The 16,451-nt window shown below is 38.6% G+C and overlaps 1 protein-coding gene across 5 annotated transcripts in view; it reads right to left on the reverse strand.

Moving 5' to 3' along the window:
• The window catches only part of ankfn1b (ankyrin repeat and fibronectin type III domain containing 1b), a 108,866-nt gene that overhangs the window by 29,774 nt on the left and 62,641 nt on the right, over nt 1-16,451 (reverse strand). For all 5 annotated transcript variants that reach the window (XM_077219252.1, XM_077219254.1, XM_077219253.1 and 2 more), the window contains 16 exons: nt 14,161-14,368; nt 13,603-13,810; nt 12,418-12,615; nt 12,233-12,346; nt 10,958-11,055; nt 9,448-9,538; nt 8,439-8,546; nt 7,631-7,730; nt 7,400-7,529; nt 6,787-6,906; nt 5,702-5,920; nt 4,418-4,584; nt 3,789-3,939; nt 2,787-2,955; nt 2,537-2,703; nt 1,599-1,803 (listed from right to left, as the gene is read on the reverse strand). In XM_077219252.1, coding sequence (XP_077075367.1) covers nt 1,599-1,803; nt 2,537-2,703; nt 2,787-2,955; nt 3,789-3,939; nt 4,418-4,584; nt 5,702-5,920; nt 6,787-6,906; nt 7,400-7,529; nt 7,631-7,730; nt 8,439-8,546; nt 9,448-9,538; nt 10,958-11,055; nt 12,233-12,346; nt 12,418-12,615; nt 13,603-13,810; nt 14,161-14,368 — 2,453 coding nt within the window. The remainder of the gene's footprint in view (nt 1-1,598; nt 1,804-2,536; nt 2,704-2,786; nt 2,956-3,788; nt 3,940-4,417; nt 4,585-5,701; nt 5,921-6,786; nt 6,907-7,399; nt 7,530-7,630; nt 7,731-8,438; nt 8,547-9,447; nt 9,539-10,957; nt 11,056-12,232; nt 12,347-12,417; nt 12,616-13,602; nt 13,811-14,160; nt 14,369-16,451) is intronic.

Genomic DNA, 16,451 nt, shown 5'->3' on the forward strand with positions numbered 1-16,451 from the left:
AACCCACTCTAAATCCAGCACATCTGGAAAATTACAGACCGGTATACCTTCTTCCATTCATCGTGAAAACACTTGAACATGTTGTTTTCAACCAGATCTCTTCCTTTCTTGCACAGAACAACCTCCTGGACTACAAACCAGTTTGGTTTCAAAAGCGGACACTCAACTGAGACTGCTATGCTCTCGGTAACTGAAGCTCTGAGACTGGCAAGAGCAGCTTCCAAATCCTCAGTTCTCATCCTGCTGGATCTGTCATCTATGGAACCGCACTACAAGGGTGCGTCAGGGTGTCTTGGAGAGGTGAGGTGTCCAAGATCCAACATTTAGCTTCTGGGGTGCCTCAGGGCTCAGTGCTTGGACCACTTCTCTTCTCCATCTACATGACATCACTAGGATCTGAGATTCAGAAACACGGCCTGACAGACATTTCTGGCTGGATGAAGGACCACCACCTTCAACTAAACCTTGCAAAGACAAAGTTGCATGTGGTCCTGGCCAACCCAACAATCTTCACAGCTTCTCAATCTCCATTCAGCTAGGTTCGTCATCCATAACTCCATCAAGGTCAGCCAGGAACCTTGGAGTTGTGATTGATGATCAATTGAACTTTACAGACCACATTACTCGTACTGCCCGGTCCTGCAGATTTGTCTTACACAACATTAGGAGGATTAGGCCCTTACTATCAGAGTATGCTACACAACCAACTCCTTGTCCAAGCACTTGTTCTATCCAGACTGGACTACTGTAATGCTTTCCTAGCAGGTCTTCCAGCTTGCACTGTCAAACCTCTGCAGCTGATCCAAAATGCTGCAGCTAGAGTGGTCTTTAACAAGCCGGAGAGAGCACACGTCACTCCTCTCCTCACAAAATTGCACTGGTTGCCAGTTGCCGATCGCATCAAATTCAAGTAATTGACTTTTGCCTACAGAACAACCACTGGCTCTGCTCCCTCCTACCTAAACTCATTACTTCAGACTTAAGTGCCATCCAGAAACTTGCACTCTGCAAGTGAACGCCGTCTATTGGTGCCATCTCAAAGAGGCACAAAATCTCTTTCTCTGACCTTGTTCTGGTCTGTTCCAAGCTGGTGGAATGACCTGCCCAACTCAACCAGAGCGGTTGAGTCCGTGGCCATTTTCAAGAAACGGCTGAAGACGCATCTTTTTCGCCAACACTTGATCCATTAATACTAACACTTTATCTTCTATTCTATATCTATTATCTTTATAAAAAATAAAAAGTACACGTACTGCGCTAGATTAAACTGGGAAGGGTCATAGCACTTGCATATTGTTGTCCTATTGTTAGTTTGACTGCTTCTATTGTTCTCATTTGTAAGTCGCTTTGGATAAAAGCGTCTGCTAAATGAATAAATGTAAAAGTAAATTTAAGTATTGGGTAGGATTAAGGAATGTAGAATATGGTCATGCAGAATAAAGGTAAACCAAATTGATACGGCAGCAACACCAAATACTCTTCTGTATTTAATGACCTGGTGACATGAAGCCTGCAACAGTCCAGTTATTCTGTGATATGTACTCTATTTGATTATATAATGAAGAGGCCGAACAGAACAGACAGGTGAATGCTCTCACCGTTGTGTTTGCGTGTGGTCTCTGGTGAAGGTGTCGGTGAGGGCAGGTAGTCAACCTGAGAGGAAGTGGAAGCTGGTTTCTCCAGGATACTCTCTTTGGAGAAGTCAATAATCCAGCTCAGACTCACTCCGGAGCTCTGATGCTTATATCGTGCGGACTGGAGGATCACCATCCACCGGGCATCACGCCACAGGTCCTCCATATGCTAAAAAAGGGAACACATAGAAACATGGGTGAATCATCACAACATGCGTGATATTCTGATCTGAACATAGTGTATAAGGAATAGCAAAAGAAGAGAAGATTGCTGTTAAAATTTTAGGTGGATTTAAGTTTTAATATTTTGATTTGTGTAAATAAAATGCCACATGAGAGCTGTTTTTGGCGATGTCACGATCCTCATCATGTGTCTTGATTTCTGTTGACTACATACAGGAAACAATACAACTGCTGCATTTGAAATCACATACTTTCTGTGTATCTTGGTGGTATTTCTGAGTTGTTAGTACAAGTTAAAAAAAGTTTAAAAAAAAACAAGTGGATAAAATATTAAATAACGTATATAATAGTAATATACAACGTTAATATCTCATGAAGTGTTGTTTCTAAGTAAATTGATCTTGTTTCATATATTTACATATTTTAACTAATTGTTTTGCAGTAAATCAATATAATTTAGTGGAATACTGTCAAACCAGACTGTCTTAAATGTCAAAAGAATTAAGTAGACAGCTCAGGCTGTAGACTCAGATTACACTGGCTGATTTTTATCTCTGCTCTTAGGCCTCGTGCATCTATTAAAGATGATACTGTAAATTCCCCCAGTTGAACAGTTTGTTCTGATTTTTATTGCGGGTTTACTGTCATCAGTTACACCTATGAAAGCTGAACTGAAGCGGCAGGCTGCCAGTGTTGAATTGCACAGAGGACAGAAATACCTGCAAATACTCCTCAACCTGCTGATGTTTCTGTTTGGCAGCGAACAGCTCGGACTCAGAGAACGCCTCCCGCAAAGTCTGCTGGGACATCAGGGACTCCAGACCCAGCAGAGCCGACACGCGGCAATACAGGCCGATGAAACTAGGGCAGTAGGCCTCGAAGTGAACTACACAGAGAGAATGAGTGCACATGAGGTGACAGGGATAGAAGATACATGTGGGTGAATGAGTTTACACTGTGTCCTCTCACCTAACTCAAAGATCTGCAGCGGGAGGGTGAAGAACCCAGAACGCAGCGAGCAGAGATGGTTCTGTCCGGGCGGTGAACACACCTCCTCACACGGTGGGAGGAGCAACAGGAAAGACACGCCCTCCCCCAACTCAACCACCTCCTTCACATACACACGGAAATCCTGTGCCTGATGTATGAAGAGGAAGAAAAATATTAGTATTTCTATTATCAACCTTTTTTTTGCTACATGGTTTTCATAGTTTTGTTTTTTGTTTTTCTTATTAATACTTTTATTCAGCAAGGGTGCATTAAATTGATCATAAGTGACAGTGAAACACTATTTGTGGTACATTATGACACACCATTATGTACATTATGTACTTTATCCTGCTTACTGCTTATTATGGCTACTAATCAAATCAATAAATGTGCATGCACAAATATTTTATTATTTGAGAATTAAGAGACTGGATTGAGATTCTAAAAGAACACAAATTCACACACAAAAGAACACAAATTCAGAATGATTCCCTAAACTAAAATGAACTGGTTCAAATGATTCACTAAAGCAAACCGACAATAAAAAATTGCTCCCAAATCAGACATCACTAGATTTTTCCATGACTATTCCATGACTAATTGTTTTCTAAATTGTAAATAAAACAAAGATTATTCAAGTCTTTCTACTTAAAAATGTCACGTTCAGATCAATGTTACTTGTCATTTCTTTGTAATTATTTGTGAAATTTACTAGCAATTTTTGTAAGAAAATTGTTTCAAAGTAAATCCTACACCAAATTTTTTCAGTGTAGAAATTTCCATAGCTTTTCCATTTATACACACAATACATGCAAAACAGGCTTGCGGCATGTGTTTGATCAGTTCAATGTATGTAAATGTGTGTATTTGATACTGCACAGCCCTGATTTACTAAGGTCCCAAATAAGGGGCACAAATTTGTTAGTGCAATCAAACAAATTATATGTGTTCGATGTGTGGGTATGCTGTGAATGCACAAACCTGGTGATTGGGAATGTTGATGTAGCTGAGTAAATCTTTAGCAGCGGTTCGTAAGTCCAGTAGGAGGCGATGCGGCGCGCTCTGAGCGTCAGCACACACCTGCGCACTGTCCTCGAGCGAACTCAGTGATTGAAGCCACTGCCATTCTTCCCTACAAAACAAACATAATTATTACACAAACACACACACACACACACACACACACACACACACACACACACACACACACACACACACACACACACACACATATATGTAACGGGGTTCAGATTCAGGGAAGGAGGAGGAGGGAACCAGCGAACATTCGATAATTTTTAATAATAAAATAAAACATAAGTATAAGCAAAAGTATAAGCCAACAGCCCCTCACGGACGACTGCTGGCCACACAAAACAGGACCAGAACACAACATAAAATCAGGCCTGTTCCTCTCTCGATCTTCAACGTCGTCGCTCCTCCTTTTATGGTTCCGCTCCTCCATGAGAGCTGCGAGACCGGTGCGTCTCACAGGTGTCATTCATTAACACTTATATATATATATATATATAGATTAAAAAATTAATCTATGCCCAACTCTATTATATATATATATATACATATATAGACGAACAGCCATAAATGTGTCATACCTGGAGACGTGGTCGTTGTCCCGTACTTTCACGTGGCACAGCACGTTTGGGTGTTTGTGTGAAACGAGCACCCTGATCTGGTCCACTGAGGTGTACAGCTTCAGGTAACCCAGATACAGGCCCGGAGACAGACACTTCTTGCTGCGCCGGTGATAGGCCAGTTTCTCCTGCACACAAAGGGCTCATTATAAAAAGTGAAACTTTTTCAGAACAAGTCCATGTCAAAATTCATCCCAAAATCATATAAAATAAACATGACATGTTTATGAGAACATGATTTATAAGATATTGGGGATTAAAAAATGTCCCCACAAGGTCAAAAATTACTGTTATTACCACCTTTGTGAGGACAACAAAGTCCCCACAACGTAGTGTTTACCAGGACACCCACCCACCCACACATTTTTACCTAACCCTAACCCACACACACAGGCAGACGGAGGTATGAAGAACTTCCTGCAATAGCCTGAAATTGACCCACGTTTATCATTTCTAAACTATTTGACTGAGAGACTGACTCTGGAGCCATGTGGTTGTTGAGCTGTGGAACCACTTTCACCACACACACACACACACACACACACACACACACACACACACACACACACACACACACACACACACACACACACACACACACACACACACACACACACACACACACACACACACAGCTTTACCACAGGGAAAATCTGAGCCGCTCAGACAAAACATCACGGCCAGAGCCGTTTCAAACATACGATCAGCGGTGGGTGACGTGTTTACAGCGTTCAGACTAAATCATCAAATGAACAATGCTACTGTTATACTCCCACAATTCACAGCACTCAAGTAATAAGACACAAAAAAAGAGGAATACAGTAGCTAGCTGCTGTTTTTTCCCCACAGATTGTCATACTTTGGGCTCATTTATATCAGAGATGGAAACCTGTCGAGTTTAAAGCATTTGTTCACCGAAAGATATTAAAAAAATTGTCCAATGTTGTTCCAAAATCATAGTGCTTTCTGAAATTGATACGGCACATCAAAATGAGCCGCGCCAGGCTTGACGTCAATGTCGAGACACGAGAAAGCCAGTGACGTTTGACATCAAACCTGGCATAATGTGTCTTGCCTTGCAGTCAAATGTTTAGACTGAATTTATGTTTCTCATTATTCTAAAAATATAACAGAGCTTTGATCACTACATTTTTTCCATACTTCCATTTGTCATGGTGCTAGAAGTATGTGACAGCACAACACATTAGCGATGGACACCAGTGTTTCAGTGTGTAAAGCACTCACGTGCAGCGTTGTGAGGAGTGTTTCCAGTGCGCTGGGCTCGTCTGATGAAGAAGAGGACGACCTGCGCTGCAGCTGGAATTTACTGACGGGAATCCAGTGTAAGCCTTCCAGCGACGCACATGCGCTCACGTCCTTCATCAGCACCAAAACCACGTTACCGTGCTTGTCCTTGATGGGCTCAAAATACACCTGTCCCAGATCCACTGTGCTAAGGAGAGCCTGCACAACAAACAAACCAAAAAAGGAAAATATTTCTCAACCCTAACAAAGATTTGATTGCAATTCTTTCCTAATTATCCAAAACAATATTAAATCAGGCCACAATTTGGTTCAACTTGATTTTTTGGATCCATTTTTACATTCCTAGTGCACTGACATTTTGGCAACCAAAAATATTTGGCAGAAAATACAATAAAGAAAATTGGTTTTGGAGAGCCAGAATCATTGACTAAGCTGTTTTTAGTTGATGGAAGAAAAAACTTCACTAAACATTCAATCCCATCCAATAAGCCTTGTGCTTTTGATATGTATCAGCTTTCAAATTCTGTCCATTTAATCACCATTTAATCACAAATTTAATCAATAAATGTCGTTTTGATGCTCTTTAATGATCGCTGCACCCACATCAGTTTCAGCGGCACCACGGAGAGCATGTGAACTGATCATCTTTTCTTCTTTACTTCTAGTTATAGCACAAAATAAACATGAACGATCATCCGAGGATATGTTGAAAGAACAAGTACAACTTACTGAAATGTAATGATTATCATTTAATCAGTGTTTCAACTCTGGAAAGACGTCACTAAAACAGCTTGTAAACAATATGTCAAGTAAGGTTACATTTACCTCAGGCAAGTAAATCAATGTTAATAGTTAGCTAGAAAAGATACTTTATTATTACTTACTATTTATTAATATTTATTATTACTTCATTATTAAATACGTTTATTTTCGGTTTCAGTTATTGGCTAAATGAAAAATGTATATAAATAAAATTTAAGTTTCTGTGTTTCTGTATTTCAGTGCATCACTACTAGTGACTATTAACTTGAAAACGTTGTTCAAGGTGCGTTTAGTTTGTTCACCTGTAGTTGTGCAGCAGCCTGAATCATTTTGAGGCGGGTCTGGAGCGTACAGGAACTGGAGGCGTGAGCAGGACTGATGCACTGCTGCATCCAGGTGAGCTCCTCCCAGAGATGTGACACCTGTCAACATGCATCACCATGGAAACAATGTTTAATACTCAAATGTTGATACAGTATATTGCTGTGCATGTGTACATGAGTGTTTCAGGTTGAATTTGTTTTAGTGAATCAGTTTTGGTTAAATAAACTGATTTAAATTAAATTGAATTTTAACGTTAACCTCCTTATATTTAACAATGTAAAATAAGCTTAATATATATATATATATATATACATACATATATATATATATATATACATACATACATATATAAAAAATGTATTTTACATTGCCATATATCATTTTGGGTTGCTTTTTGTTTTTTTTTATATATGCAACATCATGAAACACTTTGAATTGTAATCTCATGTATACAATTAAAAAACAAAAGCTTAACTAAACTACAAGCAAGTCACCTCAACAAACCAGTACCTTTACAAATACTTTGATTATTTCAAGAAATTTCAACAAAATAATCTGGTTTTGTGCATCACCACCGATACACTTTGTTACCTTTGTGAACCAAAGTAAATCCTGTGCGTGACAGCTGTACGAGTCGTCCACCTCAACGACAGGCAGCTGATCCTCTGAAGTCACCAGAACATTTTCATCTTTATAAAATATACAGGCCAGATACAGACCTCTACAGAGAGGAAGAGAGAGGCGTCATGGATGATGCAAGACATGGTGTGTTGAGAGAGTTTAATTACACAACATGCATTTCCTGATGTTGTTTTCTCTCACCTTTTCAGATTTTTGACAAATTTGCTGGTGGGCTGGAAGAGATGCCTCAGACTTTTAGACACAGAGTGTTTCCTGGTGTTCAACGGGGGTTTGCATTGTTCTAAACACACAGGGAGCAAGTTAATGCTTTTCAACTTTAACTTAAAGATTCAGAAGTTTGCAGATTAGACTCACTAAATGAATATGAAGTGTATATAAAACACTGAGGTGAAAAACAATTAGTGATGGAAACAGAAAAAAAAAATACATATAGGTTATGTATATTTTTTGTTAGTGTAGCATCTAAAAGGAGTTTATGGAGACAATAATCTTTTTAACTGACCTCAATTCAAGAGATTTAAAATTGGTGCATATCTTTATGCTGTGTGTGAATGAAAGTAAAGTATCTGCTTTGCTCAGACAAACAAAATAGCCACATATATCACCGATGGGGAGGTCTGTCTCTAAAGGCCCTTTCATAGCTTAATTAGAGTTTAATGATCAGTGTTCAGACAGGAGCAAGCAAGCACTGATTTCCTTATGGAGCATGTGATCACACGCGTGAGTGTGTTTTAGCCCTACAGTCAAGTCAAATTTATCCCTCTTAACTCACAGTAAAATAAACCCTCAGCCCTGATGCACTAAAAACAACAAACAAGACCCCCGGAGTAGCACCCAGGAGACATGAGCACGTGAGCTCAGCCCACTCGGCCCCTCTGAAATATTAACTTTGCATTTGTTTTAAAGCGCTTAAATGTTTGTGGTCACGGTCACTGTGGCTCGGTGTGAATGAGGAGGTTTTTCATTCAGGTCCGAAGTGAGTATTTACCGTGGCATGTGCAGTGACGGTGTGCCCCTTTAATTTGCCCCAGGAGCTGCTCTAATGCCTCTTTCAGACCCTGCTGGCGGGGGGGAAGCCCGTCCACCTCCCTCCAACCTGCAAAATAAAACATAAAAAACAACAAGGTGGGTGAAAACAACAATTGCACGTGAAAAAGTGTTTTAAATCACAATTTTACAAGTCTCTGATCTTTTCAGGTATTTCAAAGCCACATAAGGTTATACCAAACAAAACTATGAGATTATGTAATGTGTGTTTGCTAATCTCACAGTAAATAATTCAGCATTCGCCTTATATCCCTGCATCGAGGGATACACACAAACACACACGGCACGGTAAACAGGGTGATGTTCTGATGGTGAGTTGGTTGCAGGCTGGTTCCCGGGAAAGTAGGGAAAACATGGACGCTCTATTCCCGGAATGTCTAACACAGACCCTCTCTTCAGCCCGGCTAACCTCGCAGAAAGCATGTGTGCATGTGTGTGTGTTATGAAAGAGATAGAGAGAGGGGGATAAAGGACGCAAACAAGATGTAAATCAGAGAAATTCTGTGAAAATAATTTCTGAGTGTGTCCGAAAAGCGGCGTGTGTATGCGAGCGTGAATTGTAGAGGGAGACAACGTGTGTGTGTATGTGTGTGTGTGTTTTTGAGTTGGTGTATAAGAGCCGTTCTGTCTGCAACTTTACAGCCTCTCACAGACATGCAAATATTTCCAGAGGGAGTCGAAATGGAAAACACAAACACACACATTAAATTAGCATGCTCCAAACACACACACTCAATGTAAAAGAGCCCTAAAATCTATGAGAGAAAAGTCAAATATTACACAAATTAAGCCAGACGTAAACATGCACATAAACATAGATACAAAATCACACAAACACACACACACGCACAAACACATGCACGATACGTCATGCAACTTCTTAGCAAAGCAAAACATGACTAACATCTGTCCCGTTTGTTGTTGTTGAATATGTGTGTTTGTATACTCACTTGAGGGTGTAGCACAAGCAGGTTCAGATATCTGAGGTGAACTCCATCCCTTCATGTTATATGCTGATAACTGGACATGACAGCATGTGCCCTGTAAGAAGAGTTTGACAGTTAAGAGGTCATTGTACTGTAACTGCAACTCAAAACATCCTAGTTAGTCCAAAAACAGATTTAATTGAAATCAAGCTCAGAAGATGACTCGTTTCAGATTTTGTCACATTATTAAATAACAGTGCAATGAAAGGCCGCCTCTGAAGAATTAGATCAACACCGACTTCTACATCATCGCGTCTTTGGCGCGTTAGTGAGATGAGAAGGAGATAAGAGAGATACAGGATCACTGAAATAAAAACAACATTACCATCCTAATGCAAGGAAAGGGGTTTATTTATTTTTTAATTATATGTACGTCTCAGTAGAGCATTATTTGTTTGTTTGGTACATTTCACTGTGGATTTATTGGAAAATCAGTCGCAATTTCTCTCTCGCCAAAACTCCAGTTATAATCAATGATGCTGTTTTCACTGCACAAGGAATCTCTTGTTTACATCGTGTTTGCACTGTTAGTTAGTTATGATGAAAGTAATCGTGAGCGTGCAGAAATCGAGTTGCAATGATGAGATCACTGCATTCATGCGCTCAACAGATATATCTGTATTCTGGATCAATAAAAATAAATTAAAACTTAAAAAAACACTAATAAAAATGACAAAGCACATAGCAAAATTACCAAAACTTAAACTATAAAATCAAATAAATAACACTTAAATCAGTGGTCCTCAACTCCAGTCCTCGGGACCCACTGCTCTGCACACTTTTTATGTCTCCTTATTTAACGCACGTGATTCAGATCACCAGCTCGTTAGGAGAGACTCCTTGATCTGAACTGAGTGTGTCAGATAAGAGAGACATACAAAATGTGCAAAGCAGTGGGTCCCGAGGACTGGAGTTGAGAACCACTGACTTAAATAAAACTGTTGTGCTCAATATATTCTATAAAATAATTTTTTGTTTGTTTTTATCATCTATTCTTCACAATGCTCTTCACCTCTGAAGCAACTTTGCTTTCCTCCTGACACAACCAAAGGTAAATTAATATTAACCAATAATATAACACAAGTTTAAAAGGATCACCCATGTCACTGACTTTCTTTCAGCTGTTGAACATTAAAGAAAATGTTTTGAATTTACATTTTTAGAGCTTAAGGTCCTACAAAATAGACAATTAAGCACAAAAATTGGCAACTCAAGAGGCCTCAAACCAACCAATCATGAATAAAGTTTGAAAATGCAGATGTGCAAATGAGATTTGAGAGCTGTGATCTGCTCCATCATCACCTTTTAATGCACGAAGGTAGACATTTTAAATAATTATATCTTGGCAACAGTTGAGTCATATCAAAATAGTAATATAATTTTAAAAAATGACTTTAGTTCAGTGGTTCTCAACTGTTTTTGACACCAATGCATTGTAGTATTGTTTGTAGTGAGTTTTACTCCATATACTAACCGCTGTAAGTCCAGTGATGTCATACTGGAGTTGAGTCACGTCTTCAATTACCGTCTCACCGAGCAATGGAGTAAATGAAGGAACGCTGCTCCAGCTCACTGAGAAACACACAAGTAAGCAGTCATTTAGTAGATGCACAGGAGTTGCACCGAGTACTGTACTAGTACCACCACTATGCCATACTGTGGGCATGCGCCTACTAGTCACGGATCATGTGACTTCAACAGTGCTTGTTCTATATGGCGAAACAAACTGTGACCTGGTGTATTTGTGTATTGTTTGTTTTGAATGGTAACCCTGTGAGGGCTAAATATTTTTGTATATTGAAGTGTATTTGTTCACAAAATCTGACCAGCAGATTTTTAAGATGTCTGAACTACTCAGAGACCATCTAATCTAATGTCTGACAGAAACTACAAGCGAGAGTGATACGTCTGTTCTTTTGACAACGTTTATGAAAGCACATAGTTTATTGTCGTTAACTAACTAATGCTAAAGCTAAAAATATTAAAAACACTTGTTAATTGAAATAAAACTGAAAAAATTCAACTGAATTGAAATATTTATAGAAGAAGAAATTTTGCTTTGTAGCTAATTCTGGGGCAGTTTATTTACTGTCCATTGTCCCTGTCAAATAAAGAACTAATTAAAATTAAATATATAAAATAAATAAAAATAAATGACAAAAGCACAACAAAATTCTTCGACAAATTGCGTGTGCTCCTCTTGTAATTTCCTTTGAATAAAGGTGTCTGCTAAATGCATGAATGTAAATGTAAAAATTAAACAAATTAAAATGAAAATATACTAAATTGTAACGTGTATGGTCAGTTTTCATTTTGTTTTCATTGCGTTTCCTGTGCTAGTGTTGCCGTAGTTCCAAGTCATCGTTAGTTTCCTTGGTTGTTCATTGATTTCAATGTTCTGTTTTCCGTTGATTACTCTGTCTGTATTTAGGCCCTCAGTTCATTGTTCTGTGTCGTCTATGTTGATTTGGTTGTTTAGCTTTTTCTAAATATTTATAAAAACTAGTAGTATATTAATTAACACGGAAAAACACTGGATAGCACTAGAAGTGTGAATCTGGCAATATCATTTGTGAGATATTTTCATTTCTCACCCGCATCTCACTCGGCTGTGTGGAACATATTGTCTAGCTGGCCGTCAAACCGCTGATGCTCACCAGCGAGTCGATGAGTCAGTCGTGTGGGTTCATGTGTTTTGATGGTATAATCTAAATCAGCCCTATAATAGGATGAGTCAGGGGTCACTCACCGCGGTATTTGGTAATAACAGCAGAGTTGTGACAAAGAGGCTCTTGGAAGTAAACTCTGAGACTGTTGATACTGCTGACAGACAGATGAACGTTGCTGGGAGGTTCAGGAGGACCTGAAAACAACACAAAGTCACTCAGAATCATGACCAGCAACTATAACCGCAGTTGTGTGTGTGTTACTCACTGGCGTGTGTGTATCCCGTCTGCATGCGCTTGTAGAGGCGGAGCTTCCATTCCCATGTTTTCAGCTGTCTCTCTCTGTTTGACTCCCCCCTCTCACCTGGCTCCTCCCCCGTTACCTGGGCAACCAGCTCTGCTATGCGATGCTCCGCCTCTTGCACCAGGGAGGCCAGGTGAGCAGCTCTGCCTTCAAGACTTAGAACTAGAGAATACATAAAAGAGATTTCATAAATATTTATAAAACGTTTTTTAAATTTTGAAAAATAAACTTTTTTTGTTAACCTCATGAGCTAAGTTTCTAATTGTGGAATTCTACAGCCACCATGTATGTTATAACCATTTCATTTCCAATTTGGAAAAGATTACTTGTTTTTAAATTTTTCGTTTTGTTTAACAGACCAAAAACCTTTTTCTTTATTGTGTAAAAATTGGTTTATGGCTCCAATATTTTATTCGCACATGTGGGCGGCAACGAAACTCCCCTTTCATCTGATTAGTCAGAACAATTTCCACTGAAAATTCAATGTATTTCCTCCTAAGGCTTTGAAGCTACATCCATTCATATTACCGATCTACAATACACTTGTGTAAAAAACTTAGTAAAAATAAATGAGTGAATTTTGAAAGTATACTATAAAGTTATGAATGGGCCATATTCGTACTGTTGTTTACCACTGTAAAAAAAAAAAGAAAAAAAAAGTTGATATAAGCAAATTAATTCCAATTATCTTTTATAGTTATATTACTTTATATCGTTAAATTGCAAGAAATGTCCCAATCATATTTCACACCAAAAATTACATTGCTGTAATAAAACAATAATAAGCATAAATTAAGTTCAGTACAGCAAAAACTACCATGATACAAATAAAATTACACTTCATATTCATTATGCAAAATATAACATAAAATAAAATATAATATGGGATGAAATATGACCTGGGCATTCCCAAACATTCGATAATGATAACTACAGTGTAAAAAGTGTGGGGGAAACTGACATTATGTTTTGATCTTTGGTGTTGCATACCATATCACATTGCTGTTGCCGCCGTTTGATTGAAGCAATAAGCCACTACTGCTTTATTGTAATGTATAGCATGTGGCAAACATCTGTAGATGTATGGTTTATGATTCATAAAGTGGTGCTCGTGCTGCATGCGTTTGATCGCAGTTAGTGTGTACTCACAGTGGGGACTCTCTTTGGCCCCGGCTCTCAGCAGAAGTTTGGCCATGGGGACGTTGTTGGTCATGATGGCGATATCGAGTGGCAGCAATCCTTCACTGTTGGGTGTGTTTAAGTCCAGCTCCTCCGGACTGAAGGTACTCAACAGAGACTCCACAACATCCAGCTCTTGATGCTCCACGGCTTCAAACAGAGCCTCGTTGCCCTGGAACTAGACATGCATGCACAGATACATCTCACACACATAGAAAATGCATGCAAACACATCCACATGCTGTTAAACTGCAAACACACATGCACAAAATTTCAATGCCATTTTTTACTATAAGGTTTTTGAGTTGCAATATGGTTCTTTGAAGGTTAAAAAAGTTTTATTATGGGTTCTTCAGTATTGGTTTCTGGGCTCTACGTTTTTTTGGATCTTCTCAAATGGCATCATCAACTGCTATTGGTTGCTTTATATGTCAGTCAAACAAGCTGAAATGTCAAAATGCAATAGTTATGTGAGACTAATTTGGTTTTTACTATTTTATAGGTCTTGTTTAAATGTTTGCATCTCACCATGGTGGTTTTATGCGAATGGTCCTTGTCCGACTGGCCGGGGAGTGCCGTATCTTCCAGAAGCAGGTTCGTCGTGCGAAACTTTCCAGACAGGTTTCTGTAGAGGCGTCGTGCAGCACTCGGAGGAGACGAACATGATGTGCTGGAGTATTTGCGTGGAATCAGAGGATGGGGGTCTGGAATCTGTTGAGTCATTTTGGATTCGGCCCTGAAAATAAAATTGTACAAGAAAAACTGAAATCACGAGGAATAAAGAAAGATGCTGTCAGGACTGTCGTCATGACACAAATAATAATAAAAAAATTGTTAGAGGATAAATACTTACATACTTATGGATGTTTTATTTTTTAACATGAAATACACCACAAAACATTTTTAATAGGTATTTTTTATTTCTATTTAACATATCAGTAACACTTTACAATAAGGTTCTATATGTAGGAACCTTAGTTGACTACATTAGTTAACACAAACTAACAATGATAAAACGAATTCATTTCAACATTTACTAACACATTATTAAATCAAAAGATGTATCTGTTAATATTATTTAATGTAAACTAACAATAAACAGCTGTATTTTTTATTAACTAATGTTAATAAAGATTAAACAAAATACTGTAACAAATGAACTGCTCATTGTAAGTTAATGCATTAACTAACGTTAACTAATGGGTCCTTATTGTAAAGTGTTACCAATATTTATATTGACAAGATAAATTTACGTTAGAAGCCAAATTAATGTAAGATAATAAGATTTAATAAGAAGTTTGGTCTCTTAAAATCTTTCTTGCAACTAAGTTTTCTTGTTTTAAAAATTAAGCAAAAAATAGGTTTATGTAATAAATAAATAAATAAATCACCAATAGACTAAGACTGGGAGGGAATAAAAGCAAAAATTTAAGAATCAATAACTGAAAAATCCATATTGATTGACCGCTGATATAATTCGGGGAACAACATGTTCACCCTGATATCAATATTCATTCAGAAGGGCTTCAGATTTGGAAACAGAACAAAGGGCTCCAAGAACTACAACTGTCACAAATGTTCTCGTATTAGGACGGACCATTGTCCACGTCGGATGCAGGCGAACACCTCCGAGTGCTCTGATAATAACGTGCTTATTTTAACGGGCAGGTATGTGCTGTGTGCAGATAAAAGTGGGTATATTTGTGGCAGCCCGGATCAGTTTCAAAGGCGGCTGATCTCTGGGCTTAAAGTTTCTCCTCTTGTGCTGAACACACGGGCTGCCGAACGAACGGCGCGCGCACTCACATGAAAGACTAGCAGATGAAAGAACGAGGGATAAAGAGAGAAAGACAAAAGAAACAGGGACACCACATGTTAACACAGCCGTCTCAGCACCCCATCAGACGAATAGTGATAGAATAGAACAGACACACACACACACACACACAAAACAGTTTCCCACCACACAATTATTGTGAGGTCCAAACATCTGAGACCACACTGAGAATATGGCATCCAAAGCATATTTAAACCTGGAAAGTAGATAATTTTCAGAATATTGAAACATTTACAACCAAGACACATTGTAATATTTCGGATATTTCTATGTATTTATCATATGAAAGTAAATTAGCCACATAGATCATGTGACAGTCCGATCTCCTTCTTCCATTGAATCTCAAGTTTTATGTAGCTTCAGTGCCAAAAGAGTCTCTTTTGTGACATTTTTGAATTCATGTTGATTTTTGAATTCAACATCATTTGTAATTAAAAAATGGAGTTCGTTTAAAAAATGTAGGACATTTGGACAGGACTGTACATAGCAACAAACAATTATTTACATGTGCACACAAACACACGCACATGCACAAGACTCAGAGTCAAGTTGGGGGCAAAAGTGCTCAGATATCTGGGGATTGTGTCTGGCATCACATCAAAAGGCAAAGCAAAATTTAGCACACAAATACGAGCACATTTAACACGTCCAGTAAGTCAAGGCTAAATGAGAATAGGCCATAGTATGGAAAATTTTGTGAGTAATGCCTCAGTCTAAGAATAATAGCCATTGAGAACAGTAGGCGCATATAAACACATGCAATCCCGCACACATGTGCATGTGTTGAGCTCACTGATGGTAAGAGATTACTCTTTACCGTTTCCCGAACACATGTTCACATTTACCTCCGAGATCAAACTCTACCCGATACGACTGCTAATGTGGCCGGTAAATTATCTGCCATGTTTCACGTGAAACAATGATAAAAGCTGGAGAGGTCGTTGGAAGTGTTTCTGTCACTCGTTTTAGATCTGAGGTTGCT

Source organism: Siphateles boraxobius, unplaced genomic scaffold, assembly GCF_051911475.1.
Source record: "Siphateles boraxobius isolate OS27281-9 unplaced genomic scaffold, OSU_SipBor_1 12, whole genome shotgun sequence".
NCBI classification, from domain to species: Eukaryota; Metazoa; Chordata; class Actinopteri; order Cypriniformes; family Leuciscidae; genus Siphateles; species Siphateles boraxobius.